We start from the raw sequence: 18,171 nt of genomic DNA on the forward strand, positions 1-18,171 counted from the left end.
ACTGCTTTGCTTTATCTTGGCCAGGTCGCAATTGTAAATGAGAACTTGTTCTCAACTTGCCTACCTGGTTAAATAAAGGTGAAATAAAAAAAAAAATAAATGTGGTTGAAGCAGTTGTTGTTGACGTAAAACATACAATTTAGTTGTTTTTCTATTTAAAAAAAAAAATTAAAAAAAAAATGTGATTTTGGGAACGAAAACCAGACAAAAAGCGTAGCTTTGGAAAAGAACAAAATTTGGAGAAAAAACTAAAAAAACTGAATCAGGCAAAACAAAATGTAACTGATTTCATCAGGCCCTGAGGCTGTCCTCTCACTGGAAACAGAGAGAACAAACAGGATGTGGTAGGAGAATGAATCACCAAGAGGTCCTGTTTCACCTCAAACTAGTCAGGATCAGAAACGTTCTCAGTACAATTACTATAATTAATTTTTAACGACTCTTCTCGGGAACTGAACATTACTCTTCGAGACATCCTCATCTTAAAGAGATATTACGGGTGTCGAATGGTCCAGAAACGGATGCCTTTGTCTACGAATAGGAGCATCCACTCTTCAGGGAATGCATAAGTGACTACAGCCCACCATCTGGGAGTCCAAGGACACCTGAAGAGCAGCAGGCTCTCCTCGAGGCCACAGACGTACACATTGACATCATCAGCGGGTGTCAGTAAATGAGATCAGGTTGTGTCAGATCAGATCTGTGTAAGCTCTGGGAGATAAAGCTACCTCACATGAGATGACTCACCTCATTGCTCTCTGCAGTGCTTTCCATAAGGGCCCGCTAGCGTAATGCTAGCGTAATGCTAGCGTAATGCGAGTGAGTGAGTGAGTGAGTGAGTGAGTGAGTGAGTGAGTGGAGTGAGTGAGAGAGTGAGAGAGTGAGTGAGTGAGTGAGTGAGTGAGTGAGGAGTGAGTGAGAGAGGAGTGAGTGAGAGAGGAGTGAGTGAGAGAGGAGTGAGTGAGAGAGGAGTGAGTGAGTGGTGGTGGTGGTGGTGGTGGTGGTGGTGGTGGTGAGTGGTGAGTGGAGTGGTGAGTGGTGGTGGTGGTGGTGAGTGAGTGGAGTGGTGGTGGTGGTGAGTGGTGGTGGTGGTGGTGGTGGTGGTGGTGGTGGTGAGTGAGTGAGTGAGAGTGAGAGAGTGAGAGGAGTGGAGTGAGTGGAGTGAGAGAGTGAGAGTGAGAGAGTGAGAGAGTGAGAGTGAGAGAGTGAGTGAGTGAGTGAGTGGAGTGAGTGAGAGACTCATTCTGGTCCAAAATGTGATCAATGAAAACAGATTGCCGGTTCTAAACGATAATGTCAAGATACTTATATGGTAGTATTAAAAGCTATTGCTATTGGCCTCAGGGGTTGGACCGGTTCAGGGAACACAACCGAAAACTGGAACCAGAACAAAAGTGATTTTATACTGTTCCCCGGAAGAGGACCGTTATTTTAAAAGCATGGAAACCGGTAAATAATGTTATTTTACCTTTATTCTGGGCATTCCCCCCCCCACGGTCCCACAACAAAAACAACGCAATAAAGCGCCTATGCAAAGCCAGTGTGTTCCAATGTCTGCCTGTCAGCTGACCTTTTTATCAGTGTAGGACACCTGTTCCCCTCAACCATAGCTGTAGACTACTGATGTTACAAGCCCCTCCCCCCAACCATAGCTGTAGACTACTGATGTTACAAGCCCCTCCCCCTCTGAACCATAGCTGTAGACTACTGATGTTACAAGCCCCTCCCCCTCTGAACCATAGCTGTAGACTACTGATGTTACAAGCCCCTCCCCCTCTGAACCATAGCTGTAGACTACTGATGTTACAAGCCCCTCCCCCTCTGAACCATAGCTGTAGACTACTATTGTTACAAGCCCCTCCCCCCAACCATAGCTGTAGACTACTGATGTTACAAGCACCTCCCCCCAACCATAGCTGTAGACTACTGATGTTACAAGCCCCTCCCCCCAACCATAGCTGTAGACTACTGATGTTACAAGCCCCTCCCCCCAACCATAGCTGTAGACTACTGATGTTACAAGCACCTCCCCCTCTGAACCATAGCTGTAGACTACTGATGTTACAAGCCCCTCCCCCCCAACCATAGCTGTAGACTACTGATGTTACAAGCCCCTCCCCCTCTGAACCATAGCTGTAGACTACTGATGTTACAAGCCCCTCCCCCCAACCATAGCTGTAGACGACTGTTGTTACAAGCCCCTCCCTCTCTGAACCATAGCTGTAGACTACTGATGTTACAAGCCCCTCCCCCTCTGAACCATAGCTGTAGACTACTGATGTTACAAGCCCCTCCCCCCAACCATAGCTGTAGACTACTGATGTTACAAGCACCTCCCCCAACCATAGCTGTAGACTACTGATGTTACAAGCCCCTCCCCCAACCATAGCTGTAGACTACTGATGTTACAAGCCCCTCCCCCAAACCATAGCTGTAGACTACTGATGTTACAAGCACCTCCCCCTCTGAACCATAGCTGTAGACTACTGATGTTACAAGCCCCTCCCCCCCAACCATAGCTGTAGACTACTGATGTTACAAGCCCCTCCCCCTCTGAACCATAGCTGTAGACTACTGATGTTACAAGCCCCTCCCCCCAACCATAGCTGTAGACGACTGTTGTTACAAGCCCCTCCCCCTCTGAACCATAGCTGTAGACTACTGATGTTACAAGCCCCTCCCCCTCTGAACCATAGCTGTAGACTACTGATGTTACAAGCCCCTCCCCCAACCATAGCTGTAGACTACTGATGTTACAAGCCCCTCCCCCTCTGAACCATAGCTGTAGACTACTGATGTTACAAGCCCCTCCCCCCCAGCCATAGCTGTAGACTACTGATGTTACAAGCCCCTCCCCCTCTGAACCATAGCTGTAGACTACTGATGTTACAAGCCCCTCCCCCCAACCATAGCTGTAGACTACTGATGTTACAAGCCCCTCCCCCCAACCATAGCTGTAGACTACTGATGTTACAAGCCCCTCCCCCTCTGAACCATAGCTGTAGACTACTGATGTTACAAGCCCCTCCCCTCTGAACCATAGCTGTAGACTACTGATGTTACAAGCCCCTCCCCCTCTGAACCATAGCTGTAGACTACTGATGTTACAAGCCCCTCCCCCTCTGAACCATAGCTGTAGACTACTGATGTTACAAGCCCCTCCCCCTCAACCATAGCTGTAGACTACTGATGTTACAAGCCCCTCCCCCTCTGAACCAAAGCTGTAGACTACTGATGTTACAAGCCCCTCCCCCTCTGAACCAAAGCTGTAGACTACTGATGTTACAAGCCCCTCCCCCTCTGAACCAAAGCTGTAGACTACTGATGTTACAAGCCCCTCCCCCTCTGAACCATAGCTGTAGACTACTGATGTTACAAGCCCCTCCCCCTCAACCATAGCTGTAGACTACTGATGTTACAAGCACCTCCCCCCAACCATAGCTGTAGACTACTGATGTTACAAGCCCCCCCCCTCAACCATAGCTGTAGACTACTGATGTTACAAGCCCCTCCCCCTCAACCATAGAGTAGACTACTGATGTTACAAGCCCCTCCCCCTCAACCACAGCTGTAGACTACTGATGTTACAAGCCCCTCCCCCTCAACCACAGCTGTAGACTACTGATGTTACAAGCCCCTCCCCCTCAACCATAGAGTAGACTACTGATGTTACAAGCCCCTCCCCCTCAACCACAGCTGTAGACTACTGATGTTACAAGCCCCTCCCCCTCAACCATAGCTGTAGACTACTGATGTTACAAGCCCCTCCCCCTCAACCATAGCTGTAGACTACTGAGGAGTCAAAATGACTGATGAGAACTAAAAACACACTTTGGATTTTCTTAAATGAAAAAAAATAAAAACATGATTACTCAACAACAACGTTAAAAAATAAAGTGCAATAATGTGTGTGAAATCAATATGTAATTATGGTACAGGTCTGTGCTATTATGATTTTACAAAGAGAAAAATATGCACAGTTTAGTTGTGACTCTTCAAAGGGGGCGTGTCCGTAGCACAGTATTTGTAATGTCTCACTCCTGGGTAATGTGAGGGGGCCGTCACTGTAGCTCTCTAGCAGCCCTGGAGGTCCATCTATCTGTAGTTAACCCCTCTCTAGCAGCCCTGTAGGTCCATTGATCTGTAGTAAACCCCTGTATGTCCATCCATCTGTAGTAAACCCCTCTCTAGCAGCCCTGTAGGTCCATCTATCTGTAGTAAACCCCTGTATGTCCATCCATCTGTAGTAAACCCCTCTCTAGCAGCCCTGTAGGTCCATCTACCTCTCTAGCAGCCCTGTAGGTCCATATATCTGTAGTTAACCCCTCTCCAGCAGCCCTGGAGGTCCATCCATCTGTAGTTAACCCTTCTCTAGCAGCCCTGTAGGTCCATCTATCTGTAGTGAACCCCTCTCTAGCAGCCCTGTAGGTCCATTGATCTGTAGTAAACCCCTGTATGTCCATCCATCTGTAGTAAACCCCTCTCTAGCAGCCCTGTAGGTCCATCTATCTGTAGTAAACCCCTGTATGTCCATCCATCTGTAGTGAACCCCTCTCTAGCAGCCCTGTAGGTCCATTGATCTGTAGTAAACCCCTGTATGTCCATCCATCTGTAGTAAACCCCTCTCTAGCAGCCCTGTAGGTCCATCTATCTGTAGTAAACCCCTGTATGTCCATCCATCTGTAGTAAACCCCTCTCTAGCAGCCCTGTAGGTCCATCTATCTGTAGTAAACCCCTCTCTAGCAGCCCTGGAGGTCCATCCATCTGTAGTGAACCCCTCTCTAGCAGCCCTGTAGGTCCATCTATCTGTAGTAAACCCCTCTCTAGCAGCCCTGGAGGTCCATCCATCTGTAGTGAACCCCTCTTTAGCAGCCCTGGAGGTCCATCTATCTGTAGTGAACCCCTCTCTAGCAGCTCTGGAGGTCCATCTATCTGTAGTGAACCCCTCTCTAGCAGCCCTGTAGGTCCATCTATCTGTAGTAAACCCCTCTCTAGCAGCCCTGGAGGTCCATCCATCTGTAGTAAACCCTCTCTAGCAGCCCTGGAGGTCCATCTATCTGTAGTAAACCCCTCTCTAGCAGCCCTGGAGGTCCATCTATCTGTAGTAATCCCCTCTCTAGCAGCCCTGTAGGTCCATCTATCTGTAGTAAACCCCTCTCTAGTTGTTGTGCGTTTCCCTCTTGGTGTGGCAGTAATTCCGGGGTGATGTCGCCGTAAATGCGGCGAGAACATAGTTGAGGTGTTCGGCAGCTCCATAGGCAATTCTGGTTGAGCAATGGAGACATACTCTCTCTGTCCGTCTCCGTTGTCATCTACTGGGAAGCCTAAATGTTACCAAACTGGAAATTTAAACAAATAATTATCCTGGTTTATCCTGGTAGGCCGTCATTATAAATAAGAATTTGTTCTCAACCTACTCGCCTAGTTAAATAAAATACAAAATATGGACCCCACCACTCGCCATTGGACAGAACTAGTTCCCGGCTGCACCTCATTAAAGAACTGTTTGAAATGCGCCAATTAAGAATTAGAATCGTATTTCAACGTGTGATAGGCTGTAGCTGTAGCTGTTTTAACAGAACAGCCTGAAATATTGTAGTTTTTTCAGCTCAGATTTATTCAACAGGCATAGATAGCACTTTTGTTTCATTTTTGCAAAAAAAATTGTTTAACGTATTCATGTGGGTTCACAGTGCGGACCGAACCTGAGGTCTCTGTACGAACAAGTGTACGCCTACATCCTCATAATGAAAACCTTTCACCGCCTCCCTTAAGACGCTTTAACTGTCTCGTTTATTCACAGGAGGCGGCCATGTTGGAGAGGAGAGACGGCCATGTTGGAGAGGAGAGACGGCCATGTTGGAGAGGAGAGACGGCCATGTTGGAGAGGAGAGACGGCCATGTTGGAGAGGAGAGACGGCCATGTTGGAGAGGAGAGACGGCCATGTTGGAGAGGAGAGACGGCCATGTTGGAGAGGAGAGGCGGCCATGTTGGAGAGGAGAGGCGGCCATGTTGGAGAGGAGAGACGGCCATGTTGGAGAGGAGAGACGGCCATGTTGGAGAGGAGAGACGGCCATGTTGGAGAGGAGAGACGGCCATGTTGGAGAGGAGAGACGGCCATGTTGGAGAGGAGAGACGGAAGGCGGCCATGTTGGAGAGGAGAGACGGAAGGCGGCCATGTTGGAGAGGAGAGACGGAAGGCGGGTAGTTTCCATTAGCTAGTTGAGCAGACAGAGACACTGCAACAGTAGGGCTCCTTATTACAGTGGAGATGTTTGCTTAGCCTGCAAAGACTGAGGACAAAGGTGATGTGTGTGTGTGTGTGTGTGTGTGTGTGTGTGTGTGTGTGTGTGTGTGTGTGTGTGTGTGTGTTTCAGGATGTCTCCTATTGATCACCTATAGCAGAGCGGTACTGTGTGTGTGTGTGTGTGTGTGTGTGTGTGTGTGTGTGTGTGTGTGTGTATCAGCTGGAGTGTGTATAGACAATATCCTTCAGAGCTGCAGGGAGGCTGGCTGGAGAAGAGCTACTCAAAGCCCCGATCGATCGCACAGCTCGCCGCCCAGTGGGGAGGGTGTGTGTGTGTGTGACTTCCTGTCCTCCTCAGCTACCTGCCATACAAACAGCCTCCCCTTTCCACCCTTCCGTCAGACTGGAGAACACATCATCCCGTCAGCTCCTTGTCTCCAATCCCCATCCATTCAATGCACACTAAGCCTTACTGCGGAAAGAGATGCTCCCATCTTTCAGGGATCACACGGCTGAACAGACAGACGAGACAGACAGGGGGACGTACTCTGTGTTAGGGCAGGGCCGTGTTAGGGCTGGGCCAGATGAGAACGTACTCTGTGTTAGGGCAGGGCCGTGTTAGGGCAGGGCCAGATGAGAACGTACTCTGTGTTAGGGCAGGGCCAGATGAGGACGTACTCTGTGTTAGGGCAGGGCCGTGTTAGGGCAGGGCCAGATGAGAACGTACTCTGTGTTAGGGCAGGGCCAGATGAGGACGTACTCTGTGTTAGGGCAGGGCCGTGTTAGGGCAGGGCCAGATGAGAACGTACTCTGTGTTAGGGCTGGGCCAGATGAGGACGTACTCTGTGTTAGGGCTGGGCCAGATGAGGACGTACTCTGTGTTAGGGCAGGGCCGTGTTAGGGCAGGGCCAGATGAGAACGTACTCTGTGTTAGGGCAGGGCCGTGTTAGGGCAGGGCCAGATGAGAACGTACTCTGTGTTAGGGCAGGGCCAGATGAGGACGTACTCTGTGTTAGGGCAGGGCCGTGTTAGGGCAGGGCCAGATGAGAACGTACTCTGTGTTAGGGCTGGGCCAGATGAGGACGTACTCTGTGTTAGGGCTGGGCCAGATGAGGACGTACTCTGTGTTAGGGCAGGGCCGTGTTAGGGCTGGGCCAGATGAGAACGTACTCTGTGTTAGGGCAGGGCCAGATGAGGACGTACTCTGTGTTAGGGCAGGGCCGTGTTAGGGCAGGGCCAGATGAGAACGTACTCTGTGTTAGGGCTGGGCCAGATGAGGACGTACTCTGTGTTAGGGCTGGGCCAGATGAGGACGTACTCTGTGTTAGGGCAGGGCCGTGTTAGGGCAGGGCCAGATGAGAACGTACTCTGTGTTAGGGCTGGGCCAGATGAGGACGTACTCTGTGTTAGGGCAGGGCCGTGTTAGGGCAGGGCCAGATGAGAACGTACTCTGTGTTAGGGCAGGGCCGTGTTAGGGCAGGGCCAGATGAGAACGTACTCTGTGTTAGGGCAGGGCCAGATGAGGACGTACTCTGTGTTAGGGCAGGGCCGTGTTAGGGCAGGGCCAGATGAGAACGTACTCTGTGTTAGGGCTGGGCCAGATGAGGACGTACTCTGTGTTAGGGCTGGGCCAGATGAGGACGTACTCTGTGTTAGGGCAGGGCCGTGTTAGGGCAGGGCCAGATGAGAACGTACTCTGTGTTAGGGCTGGGCCAGATGAGGACGTACTCTGTGTTAGGGCAGGGCCGTGTTAGGGCAGGGCCAGATGAGAACGTACTCTGTGTTAGGGCAGGGCCGTGTTAGGGCAGGGCCAGATGAGAACGTACTCTGTGTTAGGGCAGGGCCAGATGAGGACGTACTCTGTGTTAGGGCAGGGCCGTGTTAGGGCTGTGCCAGATGAGAACGTACTCTGTGTTAGGGCAGGGCCGTGTTAGGGCTGTGCCAGATGAGAACGTACTCTGTGTTAGGGCTGGGCCAGATGAGGACGTACTCTGTGTTAGGGCAGGGCCGTGTTAGGGCTGGGCCAGATGAGAACGTACTCTGTGTTAGGGCAGGGCCAGATGAGGACGTACTCTGTGTTAGGGCAGGGCCGTGTTAGGGCTGGGCCAGATGAGAACGTACTCTGTGTTAGGGCAGGGCCATATGAGGACGTACTCTGTGTTAGGGCAGGGCCAGATGAGGACGTACTCTGTGTTAGGGCAGGGCCAGATGAGAACGTACTCTGTGTTAGGGCAGGGCCGTGTTAGGGCTGGGCCATATGAGGACGTACTCTGTGTTAGGGCTGGGCCAGATGAGGACGTACTCTGTGTTAGGGCAGGGCCGTGTTAGGGCAGGGCCATATGAGGACGTACTCTGTGTTAGGGCAGAGCCAGATGAGGACGTACTCTGTGTTAGGGCAGGGCCGTGTTAGGGCTGGGCCATATGAGGACGTACTCTGTGTTAGGGCTGGGCCAGATGAGGACGTACTCTGTGTTAGGGCAGGGCCGTGTTAGGGCAGGGCCATATGAGGACGTACTCTGTGTTAGGGCAGGGCCAGATGAGGACGTACTCTGTGTTAGGGCAGGGCCGTGTTAGGGCTGGGCCAGATGAGAACGTACTCTGTGTTAGGGCAGGGCCATATGAGGACGTACTCTGTGTTAGGGCAGGGCCAGATGAGGACGTACTCTGTGTTAGGGCAGGGCCAGATGAGAACGTACTCTGTGTTAGGGCAGGGCCGTGTTAGGGCTGGGCCATATGAGGACGTACTCTGTGTTAGGGCTGGGCCAGATGAGGACGTACTCTGTGTTAGGGCAGGGCCGTGTTAGGGCAGGGCCATATGAGGACGTACTCTGTGTTAGGGCAGAGCCAGATGAGGACGTACTCTGTGTTAGGGCAGGGCCGTGTTAGGGCTGGGCCATATGAGGACGTACTCTGTGTTAGGGCTGGGCCAGATGAGGACGTACTCTGTGTTAGGGCAGGGCCGTGTTAGGGCAGGGCCATATGAGGACGTACTCTGTGTTAGGGCAGAGCCAGATGAGGACGTACTCTGTGTTAGGGCAGGGCCAGATGAGGACGTACTCTGTGTTAGGGCAGGGCCGTGTTAGGGCTGGGCCAGATGAGAACGTACTCTGTGTTAGGGCAGGGCCATATGAGGACGTACTCTGTGTTAGGGCAGGGCCAGATGAGGACGTACTCTGTGTTAGGGCAGGGCCAGATGAGAACGTACTCTGTGTTAGGGCAGGGCCGTGTTAGGGCTGGGCCATATGAGGACGTACTCTGTGTTAGGGCTGGGCCAGATGAGGACGTACTCTGTGTTAGGGCAGGGCCGTGTTAGGGCAGGGCCATATGAGGACGTACTCTGTGTTAGGGCAGAGCCAGATGAGGACGTACTCTGTGTTAGGGCAGGGCCGTGTTAGGGCTGGGCCATATGAGGACGTACTCTGTGTTAGGGCTGGGCCAGATGAGGACGTACTCTGTGTTAGGGCAGGGCCGTGTTAGGGCAGGGCCATATGAGGACGTACTCTGTGTTAGGGCAGAGCCAGATGAGGACGTACTCTGTGTTAGGGCAGGGCCAGATGAGGACGTACTCTGTGTTAGGGCAAGGCCAGATGAGGACGTACTCTGTGTTAGGGCAGGGCCAGATGAGGACGTACTCTGTGTTAGGGCAGGGCCAGATGAGGACGTACTCTGTGTTAGGGCAGGGCCAGATGAGGACGTACTCTGTGTAAGGGCAGGGCCAGATGAGGACGTACTCTGTGTTAGGGCAGGGCCAGATGAGGACGTACTCTGTGTTAGGGCAGGGCCAGATGAGGACGTACCCTGTGTTAGGGCAGAGCCAGATGAGGACGTACTCTGTGTTAGGGCAGGGCCAGATGAGGACGTACTCTGTGTTAGGGCAGAGCCAAATGAGGACGTACTCTGTGTTAGGGCAGAGCCAAATGAGGACGTACTCTGTGTTAGGGCAGAGCCAAATGAGGACGTACTCTGTGTTAGGGCAGGGCCAGATGAGGACGTACTCTGTGTTAGGGCAGGGCCAGATGAGGACGTACTCTGTGTTAGGGCAGGGCCAGATGAGGACGTACTCTGTGTTAGGGCAGGGCCAGATGAGGACGTACTCTGTGTTAGGGCAGGGCCAGATGAGGACGTACTCTGTGTTAGGGCAGGGCCAGATGAGGACGTACTCTGTGTTAGGGCAGGGCCAGATGAGGACGTACTCTATGTTAGGGCAGGGCCAGATGAGGACGTACTCTGTGTTAGGGAAGGGCCATATCCCCAATTCATTCAAATGTATGTTATTGTGCGATATTCCAAATGCCTGTATCGCAAGAATCGGTTTTTATTCTGGCTCCTTGGTCTCATGTTGTCTCTTTCGCTCCTTCTATGCCACCAGAGAGGAAGAGGTATGTATCTTTTAAGGTTCAATGTCGTGTGTGTGTGTATGTTTTAAGGTTCAATGTCGTGTGTGTGTGTATGTTTTAAGGTTCAATGTCGTGTGTGTGTGTGTATGTTTTAAGGTTCAATGTCGTGTGTGTGTATATTAAGGTTCAATGTTGTGTGTGTGTTTTAAGGTTCAATGTCGTGTGTGTGTGTTTTAAGGTTCAATGTCGTGTGTGTGTATATTAAGGTTCAATGTCGTGTGTGTGTATATTAAGGTTCAATGTCGTGTGTGTGTGTATATTAAGGTTCAATGTCGTGTGTGTGTGTATATTAAGGTTCAATGTTGTGTGTGTGTATATTAAGGTTCAATGTCGTGTGTGTGTGTGTATATTAAGGTTCAATGTCGTGTGTGTGTATATTAAGGTTCAATGTCGTGTGTGTGTGTATATTAAGGTTCAATGTTGTGTGTGTGTATATTAAGGTTCAATGTCGTGTGTGTGTGTGTATATTAAGGTTCAATGTCGTGTGTGTGTGTATATTAAGGTTCAATGTCGTGTGTGTTAAGGTTCCCTGTCAGGAACAAGGCCTCTCTCTGGTGGACAAGGCCATGGCTTTTTCAAGGACGTACTGATACTAACAGAAAGATAATGGTGTGAACAGGATTATTACCAAGGGGCGGCTGGGGGGGCGTTCGACAGCCACGTTACATCTCTTAAAGGGGAAATAATAACGCATGGGCTGCAATAATGTATGTGTTCATGTTAAATAACTAATGGCAGCGACCACAGTGAAGCTACTTGACCTTTTCCTTCCAGCTTGATAAATTAAAGATATGATGACGGGGGCAGACTAGCTGAGCCAGATTCTACTGTAACAGAGAGAAAACTGCAGGCGTCCCCCCCCCTCCTTCATCCCTCCCTCCCTCGCGCCCTCCCTCCCCCGCGCCCTCCCTCCCCCGCTCGCTCCCCTCCCTCCCTCCCTTCCTCAGTACAGACAGCAGAGTTTGGACATTTCCCCCCTCAGTTTGGTGTTCAACCAATTTAGAAACAGCAGGTGAAGAAGAGGTCGTGTTTACTGCCGGGGAAAAGGTTATGACTGTGTATCAAATAGTGCCCTACTCCCTACATAGTGGACAACTTTTGACCGGGGCACTGGTCAAGTAATGCACTATATAAAGACATAGGATGGTATTTGAGACGTTTCCTACTTAGTCTCCCTCTAAAGATACTATACTACAGAACAACTCAATATCGTTCTTGGAAAAACATACTATCCCATACAGCAGAACAGGCAGACTTCAATATTTTTCATTCTATTTTACATTTAACCTTTATTTAACTAGGCAAGTCAGTTAAGAACAAATTCTTATTTACAATGACGGCCAACTCCCGGCCAAACCGTAACCCGGACGACGCTGGGGCAATTATACGCTGCCCTATGGGGCTCCCAATCACGGCCGGCTGTGCTACAGCCTGGAATCGAACCAGGGCGTCTCTGTAGTGTCTTAGACCGCGGCTCCACTCTGGATCAATATGCTCAATATCCTAATCAATAATGACTGGGAACTGCCAGGGAAACTCACAATATGATATCGTATCAGCACTTAAGTATGGTGATAATATGTATTGAGATTCTCACGATTCTATATTGCGATTTTATGTTCAAAAGCCTATTGCTCATTACACGTCTGCTGCAGAGAGACGAGAGAAAATGAGTTTTGATCAGACATGGAAAGAGAAGTGGCGAAAACACTTTGGCTCACTATTTCAAAATGAAGATGGAGAACAAAGCTATAGGATGGAAACTACCGGAGGTTTTGGAGCAGGTACAACTTCCAGTCAAATATCGATGTGTAACATCTTCCAGGAACAGCCAACTAGAGAAAGCTAACGCTACCTGGCAACAACAACAAAAAACAATACTTGGAGTCAAAGTATCGATATACCGGCCAAAAATAACATGGCAATATTTTTGAAAGATAATCTTAAATATGTTTATATCTTAATAATTAATATATTAATTAATATATCTTAATATGTCTGATTGAACAAACAACCAGAAACACATCTTAGTTTAGATTTCCTAACAAACCAGATAATCAATGGTAATTTCTGTTTGTTTATAAAAGTTAGCTGGCTAATTCATTGATCCGAAGCCCAACCCTGGGTATATATAACCCTGGGTATATATAACCCTGGGTATATATAACCCTGGGTATATATAACCCTGGGTATATATAACCCTGGGTATATATAACCCTGGGTATAACCCTGGGTATAAGGGTAGCCTAGTGGTTAGAGCGTTGGACTAGTAACCCGGAAGGTTGCAAGTTCAAACCCCCGAGCTGACAAGGTACAAATCTTTCCTTCTGCCCCTGAACAAGGCAGTTAACCCAGTGTTCCTAGGCCGTCATTGAAAACAAGAATTTGTTCTTAACTAACTTGCCTGGTTAAATAAAGGTATTAGAACGTATCAGAAAACAAAGATATTAAAGAGGGGGGAGACGACCTACCATCAAAGAGGAAATAATGTCACATTTTTGTCTCTGGAAGTGTCTCAAACTTGTCTGCTACCAATTAGACAAATGGAAAATAAAAGCAATGTAAATACATATTCACAATTCGCATTGAACAATAAAGTTGTATTATTCAATGTAGCGTCGTACTTGTCTACAGGCCTAGGCTGTATCTCTTGGGACTGAGGCTTCTTTCAGGAGAAAAGCAAACACTACACGATGACATACGTTGCCAAACAGACGAAGAGACTTTATAACTTAATAGCGTAACAAGAATTTGACTTACCGCCAGGTCTGTAAACAACGTCGTCTTCAGTAATGAAGGAAGTGATCTCTCCGTTCTCCATCCGTTCATACCTCGACTTCTTCTTGATCATCTTCTTCTTTCCCTTCTTCCCTGACTCCTCCCCCATCCCCATGTTGATCCCGCCTACTGCCCCGGCCCCTCCCCTGTTCTCGTTATCCTCGTCCTCGCTCTCGGCGTAGTTCTTAGCTCCGCCCTCCAACGTGCAGCTGCGGCGCGGTCGTGAGCTCTCGCTCTCCCTGGACGCTTTGTCCCTCTTGTCCCGGTCTCTGTCCCTCTCTCTGTCCCTCTCCCTGTCTCGGTCTCTGTCCCTGTCCTTCTCTCTGTCTGGCTTGTCTTTGTCCGCGGTCATGATTCGCCACGTGCCTTCCTCAGTCCTCTCACGGCTGGGCCTCCGTGAAAGGTAGACTGTCAGCCTGGGCTTCAGTCTTCTGAATTGACCAATCAAATCCAGGGAAAATTCAGCCACACCAACAGCCCCAGTGTTCCAGAAAAGCTGTGAAGAAAGAAGAAGGGAAGAGAGACAGGAAAAAGGGGCCGTTAATGGACACGGTAATAATTCAACATGACAAGATCGCCTTTCTGTCATGAGCTGGGCTCTGGTCAAAAGTAGTGCACTGTATAGGGAATAGGGCGCCATTTGGAACACACACAATAGTTCCACGGGCTTTCCATGTGCAGCATACTGCTGGGCTCTTCCCTGACAGACGAGTAGCAGGGGAGGAGCTGCTACAGGGCCCACAGTCTAGAGGCCTCTGCTGGGCTGACCTTGGTTCAGACACTTTTTGAAATCTATTGGATCCATCGCGCCAAACAAGCTCAATGAAGCACCGTTTAAGTAGCCCATTTGAAACGATTTCAAATAGCATTTGAAACGAGGTCTAGTGCTGAGACTGGCTCAGTTTGTCTCCAGCCATGCCTGCAGTCTATTTGGTTAGGTATGCTTCTAGTCTCTGTCTGGGCTGACTACTGCTGCTGTCTCCTAGTCACGTGGTGTTGCTAATCTGCTCCTGTCTCCTAGTCATGTCGCTAATCTGCTCCTGTCTCCTAGTCATGTCGCTAATCTGCTGTTATCTCCTAGTCATGTCGCTAATCTGCTGTTGTCTCTTAGTCATGTCGCTAATCTGCTCCTGTCTCCTAGTAATGTCGCTAATCTGCTCCTGTCTCCTAGTCATGTCGCTAATCTGCTGTTGTCTCCTAGTCGTGTTGCTAATCTGCTGTTGTCTCCTAGTCATGTCGCTAATCTGCTCCTGTCTCCTAGTCGTGTCGCTAATCTGCTCCTGTCTCCTAGTCATGTCGCTAATTTGCTCCTGTCTCCTAGTCGTGTCGCTAATCTGCTGTTGTCTCCTAGTCGTGTCGCTAATCTGCTCCTGTCTCCTAGTCATGTCGCTAATCTGCTGTTGTCTCCTAGTCATGTCGCTAATCTTCTGTTGTCTCCTAGTCATGTCTAAGAGATTCTCCGATACTTTTATATATTTTTTGGATTTAGTCACTTGTTCTAAAATTTGCTCTCAGAAGCCAAAAGTGGTCCCGGACAATTACGTATCATGTCCCATATGCGCACCGCGATATTGCTCATTCGGCTGTGTGTGCATCTTGCTAGCGGTTACTCAAATGGCAAGGGGCTGCAGCGACGGTGTTGGCCCACGTGTGGGAAAAAAACGCTTCCAGAAAGTCACTCTCAAACTAGGGAATCCTGGTTGAGGTAAAACAGTCATTCTGCTCATAGATGATGTACTACATAATGACTCATCCTGGGCTAGTTGAGGTAAAACAGCCATTCTGCTCATAGATGATGTACTACATAATGACTCATCCTGGGCTAGTTGAGGTAAAACAGCCATTCTGCTCATAGATTATGTACTACATAATGACTCATCCTGGGCTAGTTGAGGTAAAACAGCCATTCTGCTCATAGATGATGTACTACATAATGACTCATCCTGGGCTAGTTGAGGTAAAACAGTCATTCTGCTCATAGATGATGCACTACATAATGACTCATCCTGGGCTAGTTGAGGTAAAAACAGCCATTCTGCTCATAGATTATGTACTACATAATGACTCATCCTGGGCTAGTTGAGGTAAAACAGCCATTCTGCTCATAGATGATGTACTACATAATGACTCATCCTGGGCTAGTTGAGGTAAAACAGCCATTCTGCTCATAGATGATGTACTACATAATGACTCATCCTGGGCTAGTTGAGGTAAAACAGTCATTCTGCTCATAGATGATGCACTACATAATGACTCATCCTGTACAAAGCCGGAGTAAACTAATTAAATAAATACATTTAAAAAAAATACTAGTTGATAAAAGTTCCCCGGAACATGTCTTTGAAGCTAGAATGCTACATCCATTTTTGTACTACATGAATGATAAATAATTAATTGATTATTGAATAATACAACTTGTAAATGCCTCGTGAGCTTAGTTCAACTGTCTTACCACCCCATCAGAACACAATTTAAGCTTGTTTTACTCTACTGTTTGTAAACAATGTGAATGTTAACATAGTATATCCTCAAAACAATTGCTAAAACTATAATGTTGATATCATGAATGGTCAGTCATTGTATCCATAGCTCTGCCTACCGTTGGGCCAGTAACCGAAAGGTTGCTTCATCGAATCCCCAGAGTTGACAAAAAGTAAAAATCTGTCGTTCTGCCCCTGAACAAGGCAGTTAACCCCCTGTTCCCCGGTAGGCCGTCATTGTAATTAAGAATTTGTTCTTAACGGACTTGCCTAGTTAAATAAAAAGGTTACAACACTATGAATTTGAGAGCAGTTACATTTCTCCAGGCCCATCCCTCAGCTGTTTACCAAAACAGGGGTGGGGTTCTGCTTTGTTATGGTTTCAATTAAAGGGATAGTCCTGTATTCATGTATACGTTTTAGCCAGTAGGCCTGTAAGTAGTGCTCACGAGCCAAAATCGGTCTCGGAAAATGACAGACTACGTTGCATGTTCTGTTCTATTCTGTCATTATACGTTAACCTAGAAGACTAAATAAACTCTTACTCACCAGAATAATGTCATAAATTATAGAATGAATGCTTCAATCTAGTTGACATTGGTACGGTTCTCTGTCATGTCTGCTTGTTTTGTGGAGCAAAGACGTTTAGGGACCGGGGAGAAAATGCAATAACTTCAAATTAAAACATTTGCGGGAAGAAAAAAAATTCTGGGCAAAATGTCTAAATGACATCAGTTTGACCAGTTATGAGGAAATAGAAAGCTGTGAAAACGACCCAATGTGTTTCTGATAAGATACATATTTTGTGGTTGGAATACCATCAGCTTTTACGATGCATCGGGGCAGCAACTCTACAGACGGTGGGTCCCTAACTGCACATTCAAAAATGCAGATGGAGTTTATAGTCTGTGTCCAGATTTCAGTTTCCATTTGACCCATCTGAACACTTGTCGACAATTCCCTTGACGTCCCATAAGACTACTTGAAATTCCCGTCTTGTGACTGTCGAATTTGTATAGCGCCACACTCGCCACGCATAACATAGGCACTGCTATCACCCTGTTTCACCATTTCACCACATCTTTCCAGATACATAACTTTTCTGGCCCTCCCTTCTCTTTTTTCTCTATTTTCAACTCTCCATTTCGCAGATTTTCTCATATTGAATTAAACTCCGACGTTGTCCTTCTCATCTCAGTGAATAGACATAAAATGGCTCTGTCCGTTCACAAAAGCGTTTGGTGATTAAGGGTTATTTTTGTAGGCTATTTGGTGAGCATAAAGTTAGGCATTAATACCAGATAGCCTAAACATAACGAAAGAAAAACCTCAATGTAGAATATAGATATAAATTGAACAAGAATTATACATTTATGGATATTCTTTTAATGTGTTTTTTTAACCCAATATAAACACCAGGAGTTTATGAGTCAACCTGCACATCACCATTGCTCTCTCTGGTTCTGGATGTGTGATCCCAGACCACTATTCCTCATCCACCAAACTTTACAGTTGGGACTAAGCATTGGGGCAGGATAGCGTTCTCCTGGCATCCGTCAACCCCAGATGGGCAAGCATGATTCATCACTCCGGAGAACGAGTTCCGGTTTCCACTGCTCCAATGGCGGCGAGCTTTATACCACTCCAGCCGACGCTTGGCATTGCATGGTGATCTTAGGCTTGTATGTTGCTGCTCGGCCGTGGAAAACCATTTCATGAAGCTCCCGACAAAGTTCTTGTGCTGACGTTGCTTCCAGAGGCCGTTTGGAACTCGGTAGTGGGTGTTGCAACCGAGAAAAGACAAATGTCCTCGCTTCAGCACTCGCCGGTTCCTTTCTGTGAGCTTGTGTGGCCTACCACTTCATGGCTGAGCCGTTGTTGCTCCTAGACGTTTCCACTTCACAATAACAGCACTTACAGTTGACCGGAGCAGCTCTAGAGCAGGGCAGAAATATTTGCCGAACTGACTTGTTGGAAAGGTGGCATCCTACGACGGTTGGTTCCACGTTGAAAGTCACTGAACTCTTCACTAAGGCCATTCTACTGCCAATGTTTGTCTATGGATAATGTAAGCAACGGGCGCGGGAAGTTTTAAAAAATAAATTTAAAAAATTCTTAGTAGTCGGCCAATGTTGTGGAGCATGTCTTTAAGGATTCTATCTTTAATGTGAAACGGCAGCTGTAGGAGAGAACGCGGCCTGACCAATCCACTGCTGTGAACCAGTAGAGGAAAAGACCCCCCCATATAGTGCACTACTTTTTGACCCA

General features: G+C 48.2%; 1 protein-coding gene across 1 annotated transcript in view; it reads right to left on the reverse strand.

The window, feature by feature from the left end:
- The window catches only part of LOC135527707 (arginine-glutamic acid dipeptide repeats protein-like), a 259,138-nt gene that overhangs the window by 189,767 nt on the left and 51,200 nt on the right, over positions 1-18,171 (reverse strand). The window contains 1 exon segment of the mRNA XM_064956220.1: positions 13,406-13,919. Coding sequence (XP_064812292.1) covers positions 13,406-13,775 — 370 coding nt within the window. The 5' untranslated portion in view covers positions 13,776-13,919.

Source organism: Oncorhynchus masou, chromosome 33 (genome assembly GCF_036934945.1).
Source record: "Oncorhynchus masou masou isolate Uvic2021 chromosome 33, UVic_Omas_1.1, whole genome shotgun sequence".
Lineage (NCBI taxonomy): Eukaryota > Metazoa > Chordata > Actinopteri > Salmoniformes > Salmonidae > Oncorhynchus > Oncorhynchus masou.